Source organism: Odocoileus virginianus, chromosome 1 (genome assembly GCF_023699985.2).
Source record: "Odocoileus virginianus isolate 20LAN1187 ecotype Illinois chromosome 1, Ovbor_1.2, whole genome shotgun sequence".
NCBI classification, from domain to species: Eukaryota; Metazoa; Chordata; class Mammalia; order Artiodactyla; family Cervidae; genus Odocoileus; species Odocoileus virginianus.
The window spans coordinates 22,863,977-22,882,357 of NC_069674.1; the positions used below are offsets into that span (position 1 = coordinate 22,863,977).

An 18,381-nucleotide genomic window follows, 5' to 3' on the forward strand; every position below is an offset into this window, starting at 1 on the left:
TTTTTCCTTTTACTTATAAAACATGTGTGATAATGCTAATGCCTAGATCATTATTATTTGCACTGCAATAATTTTTTAAAATTATGAATCAAAAATTATTCCTGGAGAACTACTGTCAGCATAACACAATACTAATAAAAGAGTTTCTATTACAAGTAAAATATTATTTGGGTGAATATTGGCATTTTATGTGGTAAAGTTTTTTTAAAAACCAAATAAAATAAAATTATACAGAATTCTCGGTATTATTTGCTTCTCAAGATGGTAATTTGAAGCTGATTACAATGTTAGCATTAACCTCTAAATATAACAGTATTTAAGCTGTTCTAGGATGTAGAAACCTGGGGAAAATTGATTATCAAGTTACAGAAAATTAAAAAGGCAAGAAAGATTAACTAAAACAAATTATTTATACACCTGTGTACAGTGTTTAGCAATTAATGGATCTACCAACATTAGGCTACCTAATTTTATATCCTCTCCCTCTAAAAATATACCTTTTCTTTTACTGCAACAATTCCCATATTATGGCATTAAAATATAAATGCACTAAAAATCAAGAAATATTCCAGCTTACTGTGAAATCAAGCACATATATACACTATACAAATACACACTACACATATACAAAACTATATACACACACATATAAAGGTCTGCACAATACATTTCTTCTAGGTTTTCTGATTTCATCTGTGCAGCAGCCTCCCCAGACTGATGTGCCATTGCCTGGTTTTGGTTATATCTGAAACAAATGCCTATTTTCTTTGCTACTTGGTTATGGCCAATAACATGTAACCTCTGCAAGGAATGGAAAGAAGTATATATATTCATGAGTATCTGATAATTAATAATGTATGATTTTTTTTTAAATCTGCTTTCCATTCCAAGTGGTCCTTACCTGTCTGGACATCAATAACCATCTGATGACCTCCCCTCATTCCTGGCCGGTTATCTTCTCCATCACCTGAAGTAGAAACAATATATTTTTTAAAAGAAGTAACAACTGCATATCCAGAGTAACTTCATTCATAAGTCTGTAATGAGTAGTAGTGAAAATAACACACATATTCCTTCAACATTAAGAATAAGAGGACTCATAGAAGAAATACTACTACTTATAACTAAATTTATAATAATTATCTTGCTCTTTTTTTCTAATTGCTTTCAGGCTCCTAATGCACTGGAAGCTACTTTCAACTTATTTAGAATCAACGCCATTGAGCAGCAAAGACACAGGCTATCCACAAGAACGTAAAACCTCTAAACTGGTGGAGTGACAAAGTGAAGGCAGAAAACGACTACAGAATTAGACTGCAGGTCTTATAACTCTAGGCGTGGTTTATTGGTAAAATGAGTAGTTTTATTTTTATTATTAAAAAAAAATTTACTCTTATTTATTTGGTTGCACTGGGTCTTAGTTGCAGCATTTGGGGTTCTAGTTCCCTGACCAGGGATCAAATTCAGGACCCCTACATTGGGAACACGTAATCCTAGCCACTGGACCACGAGGGAAGTCCCTAATGAGCAGTTTTAAAGTTCATTAAACTAGCTACTGATAACTATGTTGCTATCAAGTTTTACATTAATGATAATTTCCTCACTTGATTAATTTTATTTTCCAATATTTCAGAAATCAGTTTCCACATAATCCACCACTTTGCGTAATATTGTGTGACAAAATGTAAGATTTGCTTTCTTTTGATTTTTATTTATGTATCACAGAGCTTAATAGGCAGGTTTAAATATAATCAGTGAAGGGACTTCCCTGCTGGTCCAGTGGTTAAGAATTCGCCTTCCAATGCAGGGGAGGTGGGTTAGAACCCTGGTTGGGAAAAGATCCCACATGCTGCAGGGCAAGTAAGACGGTGCACTAACTACAGAGAAACCGAGCACTGCAACGGAAGAGCCCTTATTCCACAACAAAGATCTGCGTGACACAACTAGGACCTGATGCAGCCAAGTAAATAAATACAATGAGTGAAAATTTTAAACTTCAGCAGGAGAATAACTATTATTCAACTTTAATCTTACTTTATATCAGATTCTACATAAATGAAGATAAAATTTCATTTCCGTGGTTCAACAGCTACAAGATTCTAATGCCTTACTTGATGTAAACTTGAAAACCAAATTTTTCTTTGCAACTCTCCCATTAATTGAAATGTATTACGTTAGCTAATAACTTTCCCTGAATCAACCTTCTCCTATGTAAAATAGGGACCACCCAAGTTTTTATTGATTTCACCGGGATACTATTAAAAAAGACTGAAATGTCAGTTCTTATATATTATACATAAGATGCAAAACTGAAGCTATATTCAAGCACTAATCATTCAGAAGTTTCCTGCAAATTCTTTCCCCTTTTTAATAGACAGGTTTAGATTCTGCAGCTATTTACTGTAGAAGTTTTGCCATTTTCTTCTTTCTTCTCTCCAATCAGTAAAGTCAGTATTACCACTTTCAAGAACAGATTAAGAGAACACTAAAATAAATTTATTGTCAGTATGCTTGCATTTTATATATTTACTCCATTAGCTTTCAGATATATACATCTACAATCTGTTTGCTACCACATGTTCTTCTTTGAAGAAAATTACCTTGTATGTGACTGATAAAATAGGAAAATGATGCCAATGTAACTCAGAACTTATGCAGGTTCATTAGCAATTTTCTCCAGTATATTGCTGTTTAACACTATCTGGGAAAGCTTTCTCACAAATAAAATGAGGGATTTGACAATGTATGAAGAGCAGAGGAAGAAAGCTGAACATCCATAGAACTGCCTTCCTTTACCACAAGCAGTTGCATTTAAGAACTGCTACACTTTCCATTATGTTAACCATCTGACAAAGCAGAGAGTGCCAATGAAGGAGTGACAAAAACTTCTCCCATATGAAAAGACAGATTACTGAAGAATATCACACCCAAGGTCAGATTTTAAATTCTGACAAAAATAGTCTTCATTAGCATCAAGTGTCCTCTAGTGTCTATAGCTCAAAGAAAGAAGTGTGTGCTCAAGATTTAAAGCTCCAAAATCACTGTGATGCTTAATATAAATGCCTATATTTAACTGTTGTTGTTCAGTCATGTCCGACTCTTTACATTTATTTCTTATTAGAATTACTACACTAGTTTTTATTAGTATCTGGTTATTAAGTTCCACAGATTTAGAATGGTATGTCCCATTTCTACCTCTCTCGTAAGTCCTATGAGCTTTGTGAGCACTTTTGCAGAATTTAAGGTTTTCTAGGGACACGTGTTTGGCATTGTAATACCATAACCTATAATTTTACAGAGTCTCTATATAAAAGCTGTTTGTGCTGCTATTCTGTGTAAATAATGCCCAACCTTCTGTTATAGCCAGAAAACAAAAAGATTTAAAAGAAAAATTTAATGTAATAAATGACCTCTGCCATCTTGCTGAGGAACCTATGTCTTTTTTTAAGCACCTGCTTTTCATTAGTAGCGTACAGTGAAACTTAAGCACAAATGAAAATGGAACATTAAAGCAAAAGCACCCACAACATAGAAGGTCAGACTTACCTTTGGTACTTTTGGGAATGATCTGACTCCATCGTGGCTTGTATTCCTGCTGACTGATATACTGATTGAACAAGCCATCTGCAAATATTAAAGGAAAAAGAATTACATCTTAATAGCTTACACTTCTTATTACAGCAAAAAAAGACCAAAATGTAGAACCCTACCTAATATGACACTAAAACAACAGCACATTTTCATAAAATGTCACTTTAGTTTTTATGCTACTTCAAATATAAATAGCAAAATATAAGTTGACATGACCATGTACACAAATTTTTTCAGCAGCAGCTCATACTAAACTTACTAAGTTCTCCCCATTTTTGTACTATTATCCCAGAAAACTAGAAAAGGGAATGGGAGCTCCAACAACTTTGGACTAGGCCCTTTATCTTCGGGAAAAAACAAAACTAGTCCTTTAAAGTGAAAATACCATTTTTACAGTTTAAGTATAAAATTGTATAGAGATAAAAGTACCAGTAACTGTTAACAGTATATTTATTGAATACTAAACTTTAGAATCTGTGCTATCTTATCTGATTTAATTCTAAAATCAACCTTATGAATTACACATTATTATCTTCATTTTATAGATGTGGAACTGCGTACTTAAGAGTAATCAATGAATTTAACCCAAATCACAGAGCTCTTAAGTGGTCAGGCGGGGACTCATGTTTCACTATGCTTTACTTTCTTCATTTAATAAGTTCTAAATCTCGTTCTTAACAGGAATTGTTACAGCATAGTAACTAGTTATACTAGGTACTATGATGGAGACTGAACTCCCCACATACATCCATTCTACTCCAAATTATTATCAACTCCTAATCCTGTGCCCTTCAACAAAGATTAGTTTAAGAATGGTATGAAACCAATTTCTGGCTACTGAATCATGAGGATCTCCTGGCGGGTGAGGTGGGGTGGGATGGGGTGGGTTGCTTTAGGGAAATATCTTCTTACTTCTAAGTGAATATACAGAAAAGGAAGAAAAAAATCTACTTTTGTTCCCCTGGAAATGTTTATATCAACATGCAAATGTACATAACTGCTACATTCAAGAATGAAATCAACTCTGTAATGATGACAGGACAGAGAGAGAGAGAAAGAAACCAGATCACTGAATCCACTAACCATGAAATCTACCTTACCTCTCTGGACTTCTTGTTATATGATAAAACAACATTCCCTTACTTCTCAAACTAGGGTTTTCTTTTACATGAGCTCAAACAGATTATAATTTACAGAGTTACCTTTACTGTAAATTCTGTCATTTGACTCTGATTTCAATCTGAATAAAGGATTTCCTTTTGCTTCATTTAGCCACTGAAAGTAAATACTTTTGCAAAGAACTTATAAGTAAAACTGTCTGTTCTCCCTGACTTGTATACTTGCCAAAGACTGTGTGATTTACAGAATCTCTTTCTTTTCTGGGCAATTATGAAGCTCAACTGCCACCACACCCTTCAGCTTTCAAGTCCTTTCACATGGCTTTGAGAAGAAAAGCTCTATCTCATAAACTCAATTAGTTTCTTTTTCTTTGTCTGTGGACTTAAAGTAAGCTCTTTCCTTAAATTAGCACTCATAAATTAACATTTATATTTTAAATGTTAAAGTAAGGGGAACAAACGGATTTACAGCATGTTTTATTGAGTGTTTCTATTAATATTATCTACTCCCATAGGTTTTCATGACGGTTCTTGCCCCATCGAGTCTATTCTGGCCAATAGTATTTTCCCTTTACAAGAGTAGGAAATCTTTTTTTTCCAGACAAAATGTTGTGGCGCTCCTACTAACAATAGTGATAAAATGATAATAAATATAATAATTACAAATTTAGAAATAAAACATATATTTTAGTTCTTTTTGTGAAAGGCACATAAAAGTTAAATGATCCTTCTTACAAGCCATAAACATGATGATAAAATTATTTAAGATAAATAATGACTTTAAAATATTCTACATAATGGCTAACTGAAGAGGAGAGAGAGGAAAAAGTAAAAGACGGAACTATACAGAGATAAACAGAAAACTGAGGGAGATAAGAAAACGGCAGAAAAATACAAAGCAATAATAGAGACAATTAGAAAAGTAATAAATTTTGTATTTTTTTGTGTCTTAGTCACTCAGTCTGGTCTGACTCTTTGTGACCCCATGGGCTGTAGCCCACCAGGCTCCTCCGTCCATGGAATTCTCCAGGCATGAATACTGGAATCGGCTGCCGTTCCCTTATCCGGGGATCTTCCCCACCAAGGGATCGAACCTGGGTCTCCTGCACTGCGGGCAGACTCTTTACCATCTGAACCACCAGTGAAGCCCAAGCCAATGCAGGGTTCGATCCCTGGGTCGGGAAGACCCCTGAAGGAGGGCATAGCAACCCACTCTAGTATTCTTGCCTGGAGAATCCCATGGACAGAGGAGATTGGCAGGCTACAGTCCACAGGGCCGCAAAGTGTCAGACAAGACTGAAGCGACATAGCACACAATTGTCATATTACCTAAGTCTCCAACAGTAATTTGTTATAGGACTTTTGATAAGTCAAGTTCAGTTCCTCATCTGTAAAACTGGTGTTTAAGAGTTGTACAGAGCCTGAGGTTCTTTCCAAATTCTGCCATTCTAGGATTCCATCACTGTTAGAACCAATATATTTATTTACTCCAACTGTGTGCATCTGGCTGATTCCACCTTATGTTCACCTTAGGAAAGTCTCCATCTCCTCTTTCTCCTTAAAGTCTTCTATGACTATTCTGAAAAAGAAATCACAATCCACTGGGGGAAATTCTTCTAAGAGCTCCTAAGGTAGTGATTACAGGAACAGTTATAATCAGATGAAGGACTTTCTGATCTTTAAAGTCATTCTGAACATTGGAGGTAAAATTCTGTTTCTTCAACCAATCCTTCTATTCTGACTCTTAACTAACCTGAAAAGCTTACAAATACTTCATCCATCAAGAGCGTCACAATTTCTCTTCTAACAAACACAACTGTCTTATGAAAATATTGTCAGCAATTTTTCAAAGTAAAAAAAGCAATTCTCAAAACATTATGCAATTTTTGTAAAATTAATTTGTAAATACCATACACAGACAGAAAAACACACACTGACATACATCCAAAACTTAAAAGTGACTTTTTTTGGTTAGCAAGAGTAGGATAATTTTGATTTTAGTTTTTGCCTTTGTATTTATTTGTTTTCCCAATTTTTTTCTTTTTTTTTTTTACATTGAGTGCTATTACTATCAGAAGAAAAGCCACAAAACAACTAGATACAGGGATTTTCCCCCATAACTTGAGGAGAATTTTGCAATATACTGTTATTACCAATATAAACCATTTTCACATATACTTTGTTACCCCTGAAACGTCTCTTCTTAAGGCTCACTAGACACATTCCGTTTCTACAAGCAGTGCTTTGTACATTGACATTAGCTTGTTTTAACAAGGACAAAGAGACCTAAGTATACACAAAGGATTTATACTCAGGCATGCAGAGGAACTTACTTCCAAAATTTAAATATTAAGTACTCCAAACTTAAAGTTAGAAATTATGATGATTTTCCTCTAGATAGATACAGTTAACCTTCTTTTGAATAATGACAGTTAACAGTGTAACATCAGAGATGCTCAGTATATAATAAATGCTTAGAATGGAAAAAGAGCAAGAGGTGGAGGGACTTTCCTAGCCGCATGGTTGACATTTCCGTTGAGTCATCTTATTGTTAACTAAGTTCCTCACATTTCAACAAACTGTTCATAAAACTCCTACTTCCAATGAAGTCAATTTCTAGTACATAATGGCTCCCTGACAAGTCACACCATCTTGCAAAGCAGTCAAGCAAATATTTAAAAAACATTGTTTGGGGAACTTTTTAATTTGCCTCCCTTTGTCTCAAATAAATCCCTTTTCTCTTCAATAGTCTAAGGGTCACACAGTTCTCTTTGGTATCTCTTACTCCTTGGAGACTATCAGAAAACCTGAAGAAAGTTACTTCAATATAGAATTATAAAACCTGGAAGCAACTCTAAAAAGATCTTACCGAAGAAGAGTAGATTTTTATTGCATACTTACTGTGTGCAAGACACCAGAAAGGTTAACTCATTTACTCCGTAAAATAAATCTATGCAATGGTTATTACTAATTATTGCAAAGTTTAGAAAACTAAGGTTCAGAGAAATTAACAAGCCCAAAGACTCTAAACAAAAAGGTAAAAAGCCCAATTACAAAGTCTAAAGTATTTTCAGCTCTTTATAGAGAGCATGTAGATAAAAATAAACACACACATATAACTAACACAAATAATAGTTTTTAGATTATACTCTAAGATTAAACACTATAGTAAAAGACACAACAAAATGTACCTATTCAATAACACTTGTAAAAAAGCAAAAGTCTGGGAAACATAACTCACCATACCAGATCATTCTACTGCATTATTAAATATTCTAATAAAAGAGGGAGAGAACAGTTGAAATATGTCACATTAATTACAATTTAAAGGAAAAAATGTAATCTCACTCTTAAATAAAAGACCTATTGGACACTGAGGCTCAACTTTACTTCTTATGTTTCATTTTCTCTCTGCAACACTGGTTTGCCACTACTCCAGATCACTTTCTTTTTTTTTTTTTTTCCTTCTCCTCCTTTCCATCCACCTTTATCAGTTGGAGGCTAACCACCCCACATCACCACAGCAGCCCTTGTCATACATTGAAATGAACCAGCCATGGATCCACACGCACTCCCCACCCCGGTCCCCCCTCCCCCCGCCCGGGTCCTCCCAGCGCACCAGGCCCAAGCACCCGTCCCATGCACCCAACCTGGGCCGGCGATCCGCCCCACCCCAGATAACAGATCACTTTCTTATCTGAAGTATTCATGTCAGTTGGAAGTTGTTCCAGAAAACAAATGGCTAGTTTGATAACTGTTCTACCAAAAACTAAAATTAAAACCAAACCAAACCAAACCAACCCACACCACCTCTTTTGGAGAAATCATGGCTTACCATAAGACATAAAAACTAGAAACGTAATTCCAGCTCTCTCATACCTCTCCACACTCAACTCTAAATTCTTGTACTTTCATTTTTAATATAAACTATCTCATGACTCAAAATTTTTAAATTACTTAAAATATTGCATTTTGCAGAGAAACATGATAAATTAAAGATTACCCTCATTTAATCTATTAGAATACATATTATTGCCTACTGCTAGAGAAACTGGGTTATCATTAAATAGTCCAGATCAGATCTGAAGCAAATTATATTTGGTAGCTATTTTCAGTGAAATAACATGCTTAAGAATCTTCTTTCATGTTCTCAAAAAGAAAAATAGTAATATAAAGTTTATTAATATACTGTTTCTTGGTGAACAGTCATTTCAAACCCATAGGAGACATGCTAAAGAGACTTTATTTTTTAATAGAATAAGTTAAAATTAAAAACAGTCATAAGCTTGAAATACTTGAGATGAATAAAAATACTACAAACATTATTAAAGCAGGGTAGAGATGGGACTTCCCTGGCCGTCCAGTGATTAAGATATCACTCTTCCACTATGGGAGGCATACATTCGATCCCATAAGATCCCACATTAAAAAATAGAAAAAAACAAAAAGTCATGGTAAAGATTTTTTTCAAAATATATTGCTTTCAGTTCCTTGTTTTAATGTTAAAGAACTCCTTTCAAGATCTAATAACAAATGAAGTTTACACCTCTGCTGCCCAAATAATTTCCCTATGTTTCCCATATTTCTAATTCTAGAAAGGTCTTGCTTAGTTAATAAGCCTTTTGTCTGGTATATTTACTTGTATATATTCTAAATGACTGAACACAAACAACTGAGCTTTCTACTGAAACAATGAAATTCTCATCTACAAAAGTATGAAAACAGCTGTTATACTATTTTAAAAGTCCCCAAAACAAAAAAAGGACAGCATTTAAATGTCTAAGAACTACTTAAGCTTAAAAGATTATTTTCATATTTTAAGAAATCAGGCAGTTGCTAATATTCCTATATGTATATTTTTGACAAAAATCTAAAGCAGGAAATCAGAAGGGTCTGCCAAGAATAAACTATCCAAAAGAACTGAAAATAGGACTTCGGAGAAATCACACTAAGATCTAGTTGCTAACAATTCTCGAACTATTGAAAGTCTCCCAGCCCAATACCATCTCATTTTTTCCCTATGATTATGACTATAATAAACACATTTCATAAAGTCTTAACCAGGCACAAGCTGTTTCTGTCTCTAAGAATTAATACTCTTTTAAAAAGGACATGATTAAAAAAAAAAAAACTTAGGAAGGAAATTTCAATCAAAAGGAAAACACTATGGTCAAACCTCATCCAAGATTAAAAAAAAAAAAAAAGTACTGAATACAGTATTGGGGCCTACATTCAAACTTTTATCAAACTGATTTTTTACCAACACATAAATTTTGTTAAAGATTAAAAATTCACTTATAGTATAGCATAAAAAAAGTTTTTGATAGTTCAAGAATAATAATGGATGGGTAAAACAGATTTTTTTAAAAATTATGCATTTCAGCAGTTTGATCAAATTCTGACAAGAGAAATACATGACTTATAAAAATTTACTTTACAGCAATAAATACTGGAGCAACTAAACCAGTAAATATTTATTTGGAAGGCAAAGCACAGTGGTAAAGTGAACAGACTTAAAATTTAGTTCTGCCACTTACTAAGTACACTATCTTAGGCAAATTACTTAATCAATGTCATCTATTAAATTGAAATAACAATACGTGCCTAGAAAATAGGTATGAGAATTAAATAAATTAATTCATATATAGTATTTATTACGTATTAAAAAGAAGAGACATCAATTTGTCGACAAAGGTCCGTATAGTCAAAGCTATTATTTTTCCAGCAGTCATGTACGGATGTGAGAATTGGACCATAAAGAAGGCTGAGTGCTGAAGAATTGATGCTTTTGAACTATGGTTTGGAGGAGACTCTGGAAAGTCCCTTAGACTGCAAGGAGATCCAACCAGTCAATCCTAAAGGAGATCAACCCTGAATATTCACTGGAAAGACTGAGGTTGAAGCTGAAGCTCCCATACTTGGGCCACCTGATGTGAAGAGCCCACTCATTAGAAAACATCCTGATGCTGGTAAAGACAGAAGGCAGGAGGAGAAGGGGATGACAGGACGAGATGGTTGGATGTCATCACCAACTCAATGCACATGAGTTTGAGCAAGCTCCAGGAGATGGTGAAGGACAGGGAAGCCTGGGATGCTGAAGTCCATGGGGTTGCAAAGAGTTGGACACAACTGAGCGACTAAACAACAACATAGTATTTATTACAGTAGATGGCATATTTGCCTTTGAAAACATGACAGTTATAAAAATGATATAATATTTGGAACTATATGTGGCAGAAAACTAATCATTTTTTATACACAAAATAAGAAACATGGCATAAAGGCAAACAGAAATTAAGAGATGAAAGAGCAACTGAAGTATAGGAATAATTCTGAAAAACTAGCTTGAAAGAGCTAGCCTTGAAGAATGAGTTGGAAGCGAACAGTGATAAAAAGGTAAAGTAATCAGGAAAGGCAAATACAGCACAAACAAAAGTACAAAGGCCCTGATGGTTCAGATGGTAAAGAATGTGCCAGTGATGCAGGAGACTCAGGTTCAATCCCTGGGTCAGGAAGATCCTCTAAAGAAGGGAACAGATACCCACTCCAGAGTATTTTCACATGGAGAATTTCATGGACAGAGAAGCCTGGTGGGCTACAGTCCATGGGATGGCAAAGAGTTGAACATGACTGAACAAATAACACACACAAATAGCTGATTCAATCTGCTGTACAGCAGAAACGAACACAACACTATAAAGCAACGATACACTAATAAAAACTAATTTAAAAAAAAAAGACATGAATGAACAGGAGTTAGGGAAACAAGTCATGTTTCAGGAAGCAGTCTGGTGGGAAAAAAAAGAGAGAGATTTTACATTAGGAGTACTGTTGAGAAGAAACAGTATCCCAAGAGAAAAGCAATACCCCAAGAAAAAAATCTTTCTGTTCTAGAACACAGTCCTAAGAGCCTATTTAAAACAGGAAAAATTTATTTCATTCAAAGATTAACAAAACCAAAAACAAGCAATTCGGGATTTGTATGATATAAAAAGGAAAAGGAAGAAAAAATTTTGAAGTGGCAAAAAAATCTGATTCAACATCAAAATGTAGTTATGTAGTAGACAAAAATGGCCAAATACTTTTACATGAATATAAAAAACTAAGAAACTCTCTTATACAATATTAGCACAGTTAGAGATACAAACAGAAAACAGAGATATGGAAAAGATAAAATATGAGAACAAAGGTAAATAAAACATGAATGTCAGAGTTGACAGAAAAAAGGAAGGAAAAGAAGAATACATAACCAAAACGAAGATCAAAGAAAGAAAGAAAACATTAACAATATAGTAATGGAAATGAGATAAAGATATCAGAGAAGCTTAAAAAATTAAACATAAATGTGCAATTAAAATGAGAAAATGAAAGAAATGAAAGACAGACAGGCAATGTACCTTTAACTGAAAGAAAACCAAAATACATAATAGTTAACAGGGTCACCACACTGGAGTTGCCTATATATAACCTATATATAAGCCTATAAAATAACCTAAAACAAAGGTATAGCTAACATATTTGTATATTTAAACAGCCACAGGAAAAAAGATTGCATCTAAAAAAGCAATAGTTGAAACTGCCAATAATGAAAATTGATAATAGTGAAATGATACCCAAAATGTACTTGAAAAAAATAATTGTCAATCTAGAATTCTATGTAAGTTAAATGTTAGTCACTCAGTCATGTCTGACGCTTTGGGACCCCATGGACCACAACCCACCAGGTTTCTCTGTCCATGGAATTTCCCAGGCAATAATACTGGAGTGGGTTGCCATTTTCTCTAGAATTCTATAGCCAGTAAAATATCTTTCGAGAAAAGAGGCGAATTTTCAAGCAAACAAAAACTGAGAGTTAATCTTCATTAGAAGAAATTCTAAAGGATGAGCTTAAGGCAGAAGGAATACGATCTTAGATATAAAATCAAAGATTCAAATAGCAATGAACAGCAAAAAAATCAGTAAAATTTGATAAAATTAATGGATACTATAAAATCAAGATTAGTAATGTCTTCTAGGATCTTTGAACATGGTACGAAAATAAGGAACAATAGTATATGAGCTGGAATATAAGTAGATGGGAGTTGAAAGTCTATTACGTTCTTGTACTGATAAATTTTGTTAAGTATTTATATTTGTAGTCATTTACAGACTCACTGTAAAAAAATATAAACAGGCTGCATTACTTCCAAATAAAGAAAAAATAGAAAGGTTAAAAGTTTAAAAAAATAAGAGACAAGAACCAAAAAGAATAAATAAAGGACATGATGAAATTTTTCAGTAAAATGGTAGGATTAAACTCATATATTTACAAGTAATTCAATCAAGTAAATTAATGTTCAAATCATAAGAAGACAGATTTATTTATTTTGTTTTTAAAAACCAACTAAATTTACAGGAGATACATCTTTGAAAAAACGATACAGAAAGCTTGAAATTTAAATATGGAGATAGATAGGCCAACAACTCCCTGCGACCCCGTGGACTGTAGCCCACCAGGTTCCTCCATCCATGGGGTTCTCCAGGCAAGAATACTGGAGTGGGTTGCTATTTCCTTCTCCAGGGGATCTTCCTGACCCAGGGATCAAACCCAGGTTTCCCGCATTGCAGGCAGACGTTTTAACCTCTGAGCCACCAGGGAAGCCCATGTTATGTAAACACTTACCAAATAAATGCAGTTATATTAATGTAAGACAATCTATGCCTTAAGGTAAAAACATTACTAGAGATAAAAATATACTTTAATACAAAAGCTTCCATTCAAAATTAAAAAATTTAAAATTTCTGTGCATCTAGAATATAGCTTCAAAAGATACCAAGCAAAAGCTGACAGAATTATATGAAGAGAGAATTCCATAATCATAGTTTTAAGTGTTAACACGTTTTTCTTAGTAATTGAGAAAATCAGATAGAAAACCTTACTAGGAAAGCAGACTTACACAACATGATAAGCAAACTGGACTAACTGGACTTAGATAAAACACTGCACCAACAACTAAAGTACTGGATTTTTTCCAAGTGCACATAATATATTTATAAAAATTGAACAAAGTAGGCGATATGGTAAGTCTTCTCAAATTCTGAAGAATTGGAATGTACAAAATACGTACTTTGACCATTATGCATTTAGTTAGATAGCAATAACAAGGAAAAGAGCCAGAAAACCTTTATGTATTTGGAAATTAAAAGCTATATTTCTTACATAACTATGACTCACAAAAGGGCAGTATCATTTCCTAATGAAATTACTGAACTGGATAAAAATGAAAACACTTCATAGCACAACTGAAAAAGAAGAAGAAAGAAATGTATGTCCTTAAATGCATATACAGGAAAATAACAAACTCTGAAAATTAAAAAGCTAAGTATCCATCTCAGTAAATTATAAAAAGTATATTAATCTCAAAGAGAAAAAGAAGAAAATATTAAACACAGAATATAAGTGAAGGACATAAAAGTTAACATGAAGAATCAACAAACCAGAAGTTGGTTCTCTCAAAAGATAAACTTATAGTAAAAATAATGAATTGGGGAGGGAGAAATAATTCATAAATAATAAATATTAACACATTTTAAAAATCCTACATTCAACAGATAATAGGGGGGTATTAGGTACAGTTTCATGCTAGTAAGTTTGAAATTTTAGGTGATCTTTTAAAACATGAATCAACCAACCAAACGACTCTGAAGAGTCCTATAAAGTTTAAAGAAACTGAACTGGTAACCTAAAACTATTCCTGCAAGTAAATCTCAAGCACAGATAGTTTAATGGTAAATTCAACCAAGCATCTGAGAAAAAAATAATTCACATCTTACATTTATTCAGAAAACAGGAAGAAAAGGTTAAATCCTAAACATTTTATGTGAATTAGTCTAATAATGATATTAAACCTGAAGAGGAAGTTAAGAGAAAGAAAAGCTAAAAGTCCAACCTTATTAATAATAATAGTTGAAAGAATTCTAACAAAAAGCATTAGTCAATCTAAACCCAAAACATACCAAAAAACACATGATAAAGTTAAGTATATGTGGGGTTTAACATTAGAAATCAATTAGTATGATTCCACACATTATTAATAGAGTAGGAAAATCATATCACAAAAGGTAGAGAAAAAATGGCAAAATTCAATAACCATTTATGATACAAACTCTTGGCAATCATGGTATCTGATACAGAATCTTCAAAAACACCAGATCAAAAGTACATTTAACAATGAAATGTAAAAAGCATTTCTTCTGGGATCATGAACTACACAGGGGTATCCACTATACTGGCGGTTTAGTCGTTAAGTCGTGTCTGGCTCTTTGAGACCCTATGTACTATAACCTGCCAGGCTTCTCTGTCCATGGGATTCTCCAGGAAGAATACTGGAGTGGATTGCCATTTCTTTCTCCAGGTGATTTTCCTGACCCAGGGATCAACGCCGGGTGTGCTGCATTGCAGGCAGATTCTTTACCGACTGAGCTATGAGGGAAGCCATCTCTGCTATAATTATGCCACAGTAATCTTTTACTAAAGATCTTGGTGGAGATTAAACACAAGCGGGAAAAGGACATCAGGGTTGCAAAGAAAAATGTGTCATTATACCTAAATACAGATGACACTTGAACAAGACAGGTTTGAACTACACATGTCCACCTATATGTGGATTTTTTCCAATAAATATATTAGAATTTTTTTTGGAGATTTGCGACAATTTGAAAAAACTCACAGATGAACCACACAGCCTAGAAACATCAAAAAAAAGTAAGAAGACTTAGGTATGTCATGAAAGCATGAAATATGGAGATACTACCCTACCCATATTTATATAGGCATAAGACTCTATAAAATATAGGAGATCAAACCAGTCAATCCTAAAGGAAATCAGTCCTGAACATTCACTAGAAGGACTGATGCTGAAGCTCCAATATTTTGGTCACCTGATGCAAAGAGCGAACTCACAGGAAAAGATTCTGATGCCGGGAAAGATTGAAGGCACGAAGAGAAGGGGACAACAGAGGACGAGATGATTGGATGGCATCACCGACTCAAAGGACATGAGTTTGAGCAAGCTCTGGGAGTTGTGAAGGACAGGGAAGCCTGGCGTGCTGCAGTCCATGGGGTCGCAAAGAGTCGGACATGACTGAGTGACTGAACAACAAAAAGGGAAGTTTCTAGGCAAATAGGAAGTCTATTAAGGAAATAAATATAGCCCAACATTTTCTTAAAATACAGACTATACCTGAAGAAGAGCATACTAATACATCAAACACACTAAAAGTAGTTTTTGTTTCCTCCACCATTAAGAAGTCTGAAAAATGCTGTGGATTCCCTAGACTTTCTTATGACCAGGCAGGAACTTCTTACCCTTCTCTACTATGCTTTTAATGGAGCACAAGCCAAAAAACTGCAGTGTTTACTTCCTTATTTGTCCAACAAATCATCATCAGTGAAGTCAGCAGCAAACTGAATAACCCTGGAAGGAATGTTTATTAACTAAACACTGTTCCAGGCCAGTGAAGAGTAAAAAAAGTATGACTTAGCTATTAGTCTCAAGCATAGTTACTACCAATTTCCCTACACTTGGTTCCTTCCTAGAGTCATAGGATAACTTAACTGTCTGCAGTAGCAGAGTTACACATGGTTTTAACAACTTCTTTTAAATGAGTCTATTGCTAAACAGGCAGTTCTAAAACCTGTTTTTAGCTAATTATATAAAATTGCTGGTGGGTCTGTTGTTTACCTTAACAAAATGTTAAATGCCATAAAAAGACTTAGAACATAAAGTTACTTGTGCCTTCATCTATAAAGTTAAAAAAATATAAACTCATTCTCAGAAATGGTATACATACATATACACACACACATACATGTATATACTTTCATTACTGACATTTTGATTGTAAAAGATTATTACATATGTTCCATTTGTATATACTCCAAAGTATATTCTATTTATACACAGTAATCATTTATTTGAAAGTATCATCATCACTTAGATAAACAGTAACAATGCATAAGGTTGAGAGGCAGGTTTGTTATTATTACACAGTGGAGTTGGAAGCAATTCATTTTAACTTAACTTTAAATTTATAAACTCAAAGGCGGCACTGGTTCTGTTTCACTAACTGTAAAATATTCAACCAAATCCTAAAGGAAATCAGTCCTGAATATTCATTGGAAGGACTGATGCTGAAGCTGAAGCTCCAATACTTTGGCCACCTGATGTGAAGAGCTGACTCCTTGGAAAAGACCCTGATGCTGGGAAAGACTGAAGGCAGGAGAAGAAGGGGACGAGAGGATGAGATGGTTGGATGGCATCACCAACTCGATGGACATGAGTTTGAGCAAGCTCCAGGAGCTGGTGATGGACAGGGAAGCCTGGCATGCTGCAGTCCATGGGGCTGCAAAGAGTCGGACACGACTGAGTGACTGAACAACAACAACAAATCTGACAAGTGAGTGCCTAATCATAATGAAAGATAGTGATAAGATTAAAGTAGATGAAAAGAGCACCAAAAAAGTTTATTATTCTTTGTTTCTATTAAGGAATAGGATTTCTATATAACTTTGCATCATTTCACAAGTTTTATACTGAGCATTAAGCTTTTTCACTCACAGTGCTTCTGACTCCAAATGTGTGGGTTTTTTCCTTACAAATCATTTCTCCAATTCTCTGACTCCAACTTGGTATCCAACAGAGATTCAACTCAATTCTGACAGTATCTACCTGGAGTTAGTGTCAGAACTCATAAGTTAAAGGACTCAGTCTGACAAGACTATCCTCACTTCAAATTCCAATCATAAATTCCATGCCACTGGTACTTGTGACCTATAAGCTGTAAATTGGGGTTTCCCACAGCACCCTTCAGAGTCAATGAGTCTAGAGTAATCACATAATTTAGGAAAACACTTTAGTTACTATCACTGGTTTATTATAAAGGATTCAAATCTGAAACAGCCAAATGGAAGAAAAATGTAAGGCAAGGAACGAGGGTGTGTGTGTGTGTGTGTGTGTGTGTGTGTGTGTGTGAGAAAAATGTAAGGCAAGAAACGTGTGTGCGTGTGTGTGTGTGTGAGAAAAATGTAAGGCAAGGAATGAGGGGGTGTGTGTGTGTGTGTGTGTGTGTGTGTGTGTGTGAAAAATGTAAGGCAAGGAATGAGGGTGTGTGTGTGTGTGTGAGTGAAAAATGTAAGGCAAGGAACGAGGGTGAGGGTGTGTGTGTGTGACTGGAAGTGTGCGTAGCTTCCATGCGTGTGTGTGACTGGAAGTGTGTTTTTGTGTACCTTCCGTACCCTTCATGCCACACCCCCTAGCACCTCAATGTGTTCATCAGACTGAAGTTACCTAAGCCCCACTGTTCTGGGCTTTTGGGGAGATACCATTAGGCGGGCATGACTGATTAAAACATGATTTTAGGTGACTGAACAGCATCTTTGACTCTGCTTCTCTCCCCAGAGATCAGGGATGGGGCTAAATCACACGGTTTGATCTTGATGGAGATGGGAAGTTACCTAGGGACTTCAGCACCAGTCATCTCAGCATACAAAAGACACATCACTCTGCAGATCCCAAGGGTTTTAGGAGTTGTGTGCCAGGAAGCAGAAAAGACCAAATACTTATTTTTCATTGTAACACAAGCACCTACTCTATACTCTGTTACTATGACAGCTGAATTTTTTAAAAGCACG

The 18,381-nt window shown here is 34.7% G+C and overlaps 1 protein-coding gene across 6 annotated transcripts in view; it reads right to left on the reverse strand.

Annotated features, from left to right (window-relative positions):
• Positions 1–18,381, reverse strand: part of MKLN1 (muskelin 1) — a 377,738-nt gene that overhangs the window by 83,294 nt on the left and 276,063 nt on the right. For all 6 annotated transcript variants that reach the window (XM_070465719.1, XM_070465720.1, XM_020894367.2 and 3 more), the window contains 2 exons: positions 3,547–3,624; positions 902–967 (listed from right to left, as the gene is read on the reverse strand). In XM_070465719.1, the coding sequence (XP_070321820.1) occupies positions 902–967; positions 3,547–3,624 (144 nt within the window). The remainder of the gene's footprint in view (positions 1–901; positions 968–3,546; positions 3,625–18,381) is intronic.